This window comes from Muscardinus avellanarius (genome assembly GCF_963383645.1).
Source record: "Muscardinus avellanarius genome assembly, chromosome: 1".
In the NCBI taxonomy this organism is placed as follows: domain Eukaryota; kingdom Metazoa; phylum Chordata; class Mammalia; order Rodentia; family Gliridae; genus Muscardinus; species Muscardinus avellanarius.
In genome coordinates, this window is record NC_137786.1 from 133,112,340 (window position 1) to 133,122,316 (window position 9,977).

At 42.7% G+C, this 9,977-nt stretch overlaps 1 protein-coding gene across 6 annotated transcripts in view; it reads left to right on the forward strand.

Moving 5' to 3' along the window:
• Positions 1 to 4,274, forward strand: part of NTM (neurotrimin) — a gene marked incomplete at both ends in the record, with an annotated part of 1,054,156 nt that extends 1,049,882 nt beyond the window's left edge. For all 6 annotated transcript variants that reach the window (XM_080696432.1, XM_080696433.1, XM_080696434.1 and 3 more), the window contains one exon: positions 4,174 to 4,274. In XM_080696432.1, the coding sequence (XP_080552558.1) occupies positions 4,174 to 4,274 (101 nt within the window). The remainder of the gene's footprint in view (positions 1 to 4,173) is intronic.
• Between the last annotated feature and the right edge of the window lie 5,703 nt (positions 4,275 to 9,977).

Genomic DNA, 9,977 nt, shown 5'->3' on the forward strand with positions numbered 1-9,977 from the left:
TCCTCATCTCCTGCATGAGTGTCATTAGGTGCTGTGATAGATACTTTTCCAGATGCAAGTTTTGTTCCTGTATTCCTAGACCACATGGCTTTGCTTCTTGTAGATAGTTTCTAGGCACCAAAATTTTCAACAACTTTTATTAGATAGAGGTAGAAAAATAGAGGAAGGGTATCTGGAAAATAAAATTGAGGCAAAGTAGAATAAAAGTACTTTGTTTTGTGTTTTAATTTAATTTTTATTTTTGCAAATATAATCTTCAAAGAAAGAAAAGCACAAGGGCAGAGTAAATGTGCACATGTCAGATTAAGTCACCATACTATTTCCTTCTGTCAATGAGCATCTAGTGAATACCTGTCACACATTGATGAGACACATACCAGAAAAGTAAAACATATCACACCAATGAAGATAATTGGAATACAGAAAGATGCACATAGTACTTAGAAAGAAAGCCTGAGCAAATCAAGTGAGGCTGCCTGGAGGAGGTGACAAAAGACCAGACAGGGGCTATAACAGGGAGTAGAAGTGAATTAAATAACATTTCAGACAGATAGAGGGACAAAGCATGTAATGGTGGGAAAGAAAGATACTGTGGCAAGAGGGTACCCGCCCATGTGTGTACGCATGCCTGTGTGGAACTCAGGGAACAGTGGCACCCAAAAAGCTATCCTGGGAAGAGAGGCCAAGAAGGCAGAGACCAGGCATATCATGTGCTGTAGTGCATGCTCTGCTATGACACGGGGCATCTTGTTAAGGCTGTAGAATGAAGACTAGCAGCAGGATCAATTGCAACTCTAGACAGGTCTTTCTGGAGTAAACATAAAGAACTAAGTTGAGGGGTCCAGGTGGTAGGTAACCAGGCCCAGCTGGTGTGTTTTTCTGTATGCAGTCCACGGCCTCAGGAGCTGCCGCTACTTCCTGTTTCTGCTCTCCAGTTTTATCTAGGACAGGCTGGAGAGACAAACGGGGTCTTGAGAAAGTGAAGGATGGCCTGTGTGTGTGTGGGGGGGGGGGGTGAGGAAATGGGCAGATTGGATGTGGTCATGCACAGCCAGTGCCAGTCCTTCCACAGACCTGAGAAGCCCCATAGGCATTTCCAGGACAATGGTACGAACAAGAGGAGCTGTTGGAAGGCACTAGGTGACCTTCTATTTTCCCTGGGAAGAATTTTCTGACCTGTCTACACGACTCCCTGTGATGTTTTCCAGGAGAAAGCAGAGCCACAAAAGAATGCTAAGGGGAATAGCAATGCGATTAAACAAGGGTGCAGAGATGGCACCTGGCAGAGCCACCGGGCCATTGTGCCGTACACTGGGAGGCCTTTGTGAGGTCACTGCTGTCTCTAGAGTTGCACGGTTCCCTAACCAGAAACAAGATGTTCTGCCTTTTCTTGCATGGCAGCCAATCAAGGCCTCTGTTGGGCCACACATCTGGCTTATGACTCTTTTTTTCCCTGGTCAGCTCTGCAAGAGAGATTTCAGGAGAGAAGCAGGCAGCCCGTTGAAGCTCTCTGGGATCTGGCATTTATTCTTCATCTTTTTACCACTGGGAATATTTTTGGCCCTAGCAGGGAGCTGGGAAGAAGAGGCTGAGTATACTGGGACTGAATAAGGAGTGGGTTTTCAAGCTGTGTGAGTGTTCAAAAAAGATGAAAGAATAAAAGAGAAAGGTCATGTGCTGACAGTTCTGTGTGCACAGTGTGCCAGGAGTGTTGGATTCCTTTGGAGTTGTGCTGGGCAATGAGCAATGAGGAAGATGGAATGTGGTCCTCCAGTCTGTCCAGGGAAGACATGGAACCTGGCCCCCACAAATGCTGCTGGGCCAGCTGGACTCAGAAGCAATCTTTGTATCTTAGAGTCCTTAGTCTCAGGCAAGGTCTTAGTGATAAGGATTTTAGAGCATGGCCCAGAGGGGAGGAACTTTCTCTAAGGAGAGAAACTGAGCCTTTCACTCTTAAAGGTGCTAGGAAATGGCTTCTATCTCTTGGCTCCAAGGAAGTGCTGTGTATATGGTCATGATATACACATTATATACACATGGATATAGAGAGGGAGTTTCTACAGATGAGTGGATTGCAAAATTATGGGAAATACACACAATGGAATTCTACTCATCAATAAAAAAGAACACAATCATGTCATTTGCAAGAAGATGGAAAGACCTAGAGAGAATTATGTTAAGTGAGATCAGCCAAGCACAGAAAGAAAAGGTACATAAGTTTTCTCTAATATGCCCAGACTAGGGAGTATGAGTGATACCAGAGGGACTCCAGATAATGTAGGGGAAACCTCAGCAAAGCTAGAAAGGAAGCATAGGAGAGGAAGAAGGCTGAGGTTGATTAACTGGAGGAGCTACATTTGAATATGTGGATAAGTGTGAAGGTAGCATGGTCAATCTGGACACTCATTGTGGGGAGGGGGGAAGGGAAGCAGGGGGAGGGAATCAAGCACTGTGTGAATATATGCCATTTTCAATATGATCCACATAAAAATAAAAGAGGGAGTTTCTGGGGGAGGCTTGTTTGGAATTGTAATAGGAAGATTCTAGGAGACAACAATAAGTGGTTAATCCTAAAGGACAAGCAGTTGACTGTAAGTCCTCAGGACTTTCACTGCCATGCTTTGCCACCTGTTTCCATGAGGATGTCTTCAGTTTTCTGTTACACAGCGGTTCACCTCCTTGCAGAGTAGAGAGCAGACCAGATTTCCTCGGGTCTCAGAATGGATTTATATTGTCAAGAAGTCTGGCCTTGAGAATACTGTGAACCAGACTCCAGGGAAAAAAGAGTTTGGGCAGCCTGCTTCATGTCAAATTTCTGAATATTATTTCACTCCTGACCCCAAATCAAAGATTTATTCCAAAGAACTAAGAAATAAAACTCTATGGGTAGTGCCCCCACATCAGAAGTTCTAGAACCTGACAAAACCCTATGATTGCATAACCCCATATTGGATAAAGAAGCCCTGTTTGATCCTGATATGAATTAACCAGAAGTGACTCCAATACTGAGCATCCAAGTCAGTTAAACAGGTTCTGTCTCTGTTCCCTATTCCCCATCTGATAAGGATACAAATTGAGTATGGCCATCAGCTTTAATTACCTTCATTAAATTCAGTGCAATACAGAATGTGCAAACACCTCCAGTCTGTCAAGGTGTCCTGGTGTGATGGGCACCTAAATCATAAGAGTATCCAAACATAAGTACTATTCAAAAATCATAGTTCCATTTGTTATGGGGGTTCTTGGCAACAAGGGTTACAGTAGCACCAAAGCTTATGCTTCACAACAAAAGAGAAGCTGCTGGGATATTTTATGAATTTATAGTTCTCCTTACTCTTGTGTCTGGCCTTACCTGAAAGAATATTTGTTTACAGGTCAGGCTGATGTATACCTTCTAGGGAAATGTGCCCTCTCTTTCCCCTTCTCCTATAGACATACACTGAGGCAGGTTCTGTACCTCATTCTCCACATAAGTCCCCAATTACATTCATATTCACATAAAAAAAGCCCTTCTGTTTTCTCTCTTGGTCCTACCTCCACTCCACATGGGCTGGTTTGGGCCCTTCAGGCATATGATCTATGGGTTGCACCTGCTGTTGCCTCATCCAGATGGGGAGGAGGCCAAGAGCTGCAGGTGGAACCCAGCACCCTGCCCCGAGACAGAGTGATTGACAGAACTGACTCTGTGCCGATGCAGCAACAGCCGGCGGACAGATTGTTGTGTCCAACAGGTCCTTTCTGAACAACAGGTTGAGCAGCTGGAGGGCGGTGTGGATGGTCTAGGCAGGCAGAGCTCAGGAGGGACTAGGTAATAATGCAAACAACACAAGGGTCTCACTTTGCTGAAGCTCTCTATAGGATACTTATTAACCTGCCATCTTCTTAAACTTGACCCTGAGCAGTGTCCTTTGCATGTTACAACACAGTAACGGAGTCTGTGCCAGCAGGACCCTTTAACCTGAGCCTCCTGTTCTCTCCTGTTGCAAGGGGAGACTTCCCCCTGCACACTGTGTCTGTGGGGTCTAAGCTGGAGAAAGTTCATTTCTAATGCTGGGGCTGGATCAGCAGATGCTCTGCCTAGAGAGTCCAGCTGAAAGACACAAGACCAGACCCCTCATGGAGCATTCTCTGCCCTACTTCAGGCAGATCATGACCAGTGTGTTCTTTCCGCAGGCCCAGGGGCTGTCAGCGAAGTGAGCAACGGGACATCAAGGAGGGCAGGCTGCATTTGGCTCCTCCCTCTTCTGGTCTTACACCTGCTCCTCAAATTTTGATGTGAGTGCCACTTCCCCGCGGGGAAAGCTGCCGCCACCTCACCGGCCATCACAACCGCAACGGCAACACGACAGCAACAAAAGAATCCAATGAAATTCGGAGAAACACAGCCTAACGGGACAGAAATTCGAGGGAGGGGAACAAAGAATACTTTGGGAAAGAAAAAAAATGTTTTAAAGAGGAAATTGAAAATTGCCTTGCAGATATTTAGGTACCACTGAGTTTCCTTTCTTTTCCCAAATGGGAAGAATGCACACCTGGCTTGGGCCCACCTGCAAGCTACACTGTGTGACCTCTCTGTCGCCAGGTTGGGCAAGGGCTCAGCCACTCTGCCCATTAAAGTGCGCCCCTCATGGAACATTCTGGAGTCGGCCATCCAAATTCCATCCGTCAGTAGAGATGAACACAGAGTGAGATGCAAGGTCCAGATGTGCCGCGGCAGGCCCTTTGGTAGACTGTGCCACCACGGCGTGTGTCATAAAATGTGAAATTTAAAAAGAGGAAACAAGACAGCCCGACAGCAACAACAATCCCACAAACAATAGTCACAAAAGATATTGTTACACATTTCTTTTTCTTTTCCATTTCACACATGGACATCATGGATAATAAGGGATTCTGATTCATTATTAATTTTCGTAATGATATTTTCTGATATGAGTCTAGAACTTAGTGCAAAAACAAGACAAAACTAAAAATTACACACATGAAAGGGTGAAGAGAAATGTGTCTGTTAAACATTAAAATTTATAGTGTACTTCTTTACTAGGTTTACAACTGGTGAACCATGCACCAGGCATTAAACTCCTGGTGAGGATTTGAGATATCCACCAAAACACATCCAGTTTAATCAACTTTTCCACCAGCGCTACAGATTCCTCCTTATCCTGGCATTTCATGCAGACAATACTATGCTATCTACATACTGTTTAGAAATGGAAATTTGATCTACACTGTATCTTGGGTTTGTTGGCTATGCTTCCTTTGATGACATATATTATACAGTATATATATACATATATTTTTTTTGTTAGAGTTCTAGCCATTTGATTTCCCAGCAGGGTCCCTCCTCAGACATTACTGCATGCTGTATATGGCGTTAGCTGTGTGTTGATCTTCTAAAAGATGATAGAGTTTACTGGTAATTGTGTAATCAGCTCCTGCCTTTTTATTTTCTTGGGTTATTTACATGTCAGAGACATTTATAAAAAGCAAAAAGAAAAACAGCAACAACAACTAATACCAGGCACAGCATTTTTCCAGGTGTGGCTCTCTGAGGCCAAGGCCAGCTGTTCCAGGAGGCCTGGCTTTTCAGTCCTGCCTGGGGGCATTAACAGACGCAAGCAAATGAACAAACTAAACCGTCAGTAACCACTTGCTTTAGCCCATTACGGGAATCCCTGATGCCTTTGTGACCACTGGAGAATTTAATCCTCTTGGTTTATTTTATTTAATTGCCCACCTTCGTGTGAGTGTGTATGAAAGAGAAGAAAAATGCAGTTTTTAGGTATCCTTTTTTTCCTCCCCCGAAGTCTGGGAACCAGAGAGTCTCGGGGAGGGGTTCTGGATGTGATGAGGGAAAGTGGGATTGGGGATAGGGGAGGGAAGGGTTGTCTCTGACTTGACATTAAAAAGTGTTCCATGTCCCTCTTTACGTGGTGTGGTACCTCATTCTACAGCAGGGGAGGGAGAGGGCAGAGCCTGCCTGTTTGGGTTCAGAGGTCAGGGAGGGGGAAGGGATCTTGGCCCCTTGAATGATGGAAGTTTTCTGTAGCCTCTGTTCTAATGTCAGACAAGAGGGACATGAGACCTTCTCCATCCTCCTGTCAGAAGCAAAGGAAGTAGGCATCTGGTAGACTGCTTCTTTCATGCCTTTGAAAGGTTTTGGCCAAGCTCCTAGCAGCATGCTAAGCCTAATGGGGGAAACCTTAAATCCCGCCATGGAAAAGGGTCTGAGGTCTGATTATTTCTGGTAGGCAACACCCCAACATGGAGGTGATTAAACAATCCCAAATCCAGTCAACCAGTCCTCTGTCTCCTGGCACCAAATCTTCCCTCTAGTCACAAATAGAGATGAGGAGCATATTTTTGTACAAAATACTGTTCAAGTAATTCCAACCTGTTCTGGGTGAATTTGAGAATTAAGTAGCTAGCAGAGCTAAATGTGGTGACACATACCTAAAATTCCAGTACTTGGAGGCAGAGACAAAAGGATTCAGGTGTAGGACAGTCTCAGCAATGTAGTAGGACTCTTAGCAACCTTTTAAGATCCTGTTTCAAAACAAAAAAAGGTTGGGGTATAGCTCAGAAGTAACCCCAGGTATAGATAGATGATAGATAGATAGATAGATAGATAGATGATAGATGATAAATAAATAGATAGTAGAAGATATACCAAAGGACAGAAATGAGGTCAGAGCCAGAACACTCAAGATTCATTGTACTTTTATCTTCAAGAGTCGATTCTACCCGAGAGGAGTCAGAATGTTTGGAAAGGAGTGGTCTTATTTCCAGCTGTCGCTAGCAAAACAGAGAAGAAATTATTGTCTTCACTTCTTTTTGTGCTCCTCTGCCTTCCCACCACACCCTCATCCCAGATGCTAGACAACCCCAGCTTTTTTCCAGCAGCAGGGTGTGGGAATAGTCTGGCCCAGCCTTGTAGATTCTGGTGGCATTGGTGTTATCTTTCCCTATTTCTACAACTGCTCAAGATGAAGGGGTTTATGTCTTTTGGGGATAAGAATGGGTAGGTGGAGTTTACTAAACCTCTGTGGACATTGTCTGGAGTTTTGGGGTGTACAATCCTGGCTAATGGTATAGAGTAGCAAAACAGAGGCTATTTCCATACTGGATCCCAGACCCCTCTGAATTAACATGCTAACACACCGGCAAAGAGGAATGTTTAGGCTTCAGTGGGCCAAGTGAACACAGTGCACACAAACTCCCTTTGGATAGAATCTTTCTCTTTCAAACATGCTAACTTCTACCAGATACCCATTGGTAGACATCTAACAATACCTACTAGACTATAGCTAGTATCTCTACTATGACTATTCATGCTTTAGTGCACTGTTATCACCCTTCCAAGACAAAGTGGTTAGTCAAGGCCCACTTTGTAAAGTGGCACTTATGACTAAGAATTCTACCTATGTACCAACTCAGAGGTGCTTTTGCCTTGTGGTTCTTTAGTGACCTGGGTGCTCAAGCACATGTTCTTTGTAGACCTGCTTTCCTATGACCGATAAGCTCTCCAGACAGGAGACCTCTCAACCCCTCTCTCATGGCATGAATACAGGTTGGAAAGAAATTTTCAAGATAAATAATATAAACACAGATAGATTTTATTAAAATAAAATAAAATAAAAGAAGTACAGAAAGATTTTATTGAAAGAAAGGTACTAATTTGGGTTAGTGTTGGGGTGGCAAGCCCTAGAAGAAGTTACAAGGCTGCTCTGTGCACCAAGGGAGAGTGGCAAGTCTTAGAAGAGCCACTAGACTATTTCTGCAAGAATGGACAGTGGCAGAGAAAGGAGCCCTCTTTATAACCCTTTTGCTGGATCTGCAACACATGTTCCCTTGTTTTTTCTTTGACCAAGGCCTTCAAAGACATGATGGGATTCTATTATGGTGATTACAACACAGCTGGGCTTGGGGTTGAGTCATGTTCTTGAAGCTGTAACACAACAGGTGGGATTTATTAGGGCTTGTGGTCTGCAGTTATTCTTGGGGAATCCCTGAAATCTTCCCTTGGCCACCTTGCAAGATTAAACAAGGCAACACTCTTATCACAGAACATGTCAAGTGAGACACAAACTACAGAGGAAACACACTGGTATCAATGTTAAAAGGACATTCTCCATCCTAGACCTTCAACCAAATTTTCAGTTTAATTCAGGAGAACAAGGCTTTGATGGAAGCTTTAAATGGAGAATTTTCAGGGCAACATTTCATGGAAACAGGAGTGTGGCAGGTGAGTATTCATTCGCATGAGTAAAGACAATCACCTAGAATAGAACTTGTAGTGACTTTCTTTTTGGTACAGGCACAAATGAAAGACAACTGCTATTGCCTGGCTTGGATATCATTGTACTGTGTCTCTTGGAACATAGAGACAAGTCACTGTCATCCTTTAGGATTACTCTGCTATGCTTAACAGTAGGATTACCCTTGGGGTAAACACCATGTACAATTGTCAGATTTCTATCCTCTATTATTCTCTCATGGATGAAAAGGGTTTTGGAGTGGCTGTACTGTCCATAGTCACTCTCCCCCAAACACTCCTGTAGAATTTCATTCATCTTCTTTCAACAGAATACCAGCTCCTTTCTAGCTATGCAGATGTGTAATGTCTCTTCAAGTCCCGACATGAAATCACTCACTTCCAATGTTCTAAATAATGGGCCAGATGTTTATCCCGAAGTACTGTGAGTACCTGTCCAAGAAATGCACACCGATCAGTAGAATGTATCAGCCTGGAGACATGTCATTAGTTGATGATCCACTAATGTACCCTTGTTTTCCTATGGATGATGATGATGACAGTGATGATGAATAACAATGATTGCTCTTCAAGCTGGAGATAAATTAGTAAATGAATTAAACCTAAAATCTGATTGAGGTTTCACACATTCCATTGGACTGACCCCATTTTTACCTTATACCTTCTGGACCAAGAGTCTGGAAGGAAAGACAGAAATATTAATCACTGACAAGAATCTATGGTGCAGATGGACTTGTTTAACTAAAAAATGTGAGTTTGGCAAAATATCAATAGCTTTTATTATTACAGTGATGAAAACTATGAGGTACATGTCACTAACAGAGAAATGTTATACATAAGAAGGGATGTGGGAAGCTAGCAGTCTCTGCTCTTGCAGAACCAAAATACCATGTGCTCCTACTGGCCAAGAATTATGCACACACCAATCATTTATCCTTCATCAGATAAGCACCTTAAAATAGACATTAGTTGTATCTGATAAAAAGAAATAAGGACTCTCTTTTCAGTGTATCTTTAATATTTTTACCAAATCCCAAAGCTAATTTGGCTCCAACCTTGCTCATTGAGATTTGATTATATGGTAGTGTTTTTTTTTTTTTTTTTGGTCACTCCATAACTGCCCAATCAAGCCATTCTAATGCATCAATTCTTACTTTTCTCTGTTCTTAATTCAAACATTATTTCCATGACCCCCAACTTTATCTTCCTCCAAGGCAATCCATGCAAATCAACATCCTCGTGATTTGTGAGTAATAGCTCTCTAAGTCTCTGCATTTCTACTTTTCAAAACTCTCTGGATCTCTCATTGTATCCATATCATGTATCCACTCAGCTATTTGTAGAAAAGACTCCCTAATACCTGAGCTCAAGGTAAGATCAGTTTTGACAATTTATACCAGGTGCACTTGGGCACATTACCTGTATGGAGATGAGCTGTTTGGCTCTATTTTTTGAATACTTATTTGGCTCCCATGCAAGTCTCCAGATAACTGGGATAACTTTTTCTGGTATATGGTAAAAGTATATGAGTTAATCTCTATCTATCTATCTATCATCTATCTATCTATATAAGGAATTGTAATTTTAGAATTAAATTCTTCTCTACCCATGTATTTATTTAAGTAAAACTCTCTAGAGTGGCCATAGCACTTATATTGTCTCCAGTGATCTTTTCTTTTTGAAATTTCTGAGTCTTGGTACT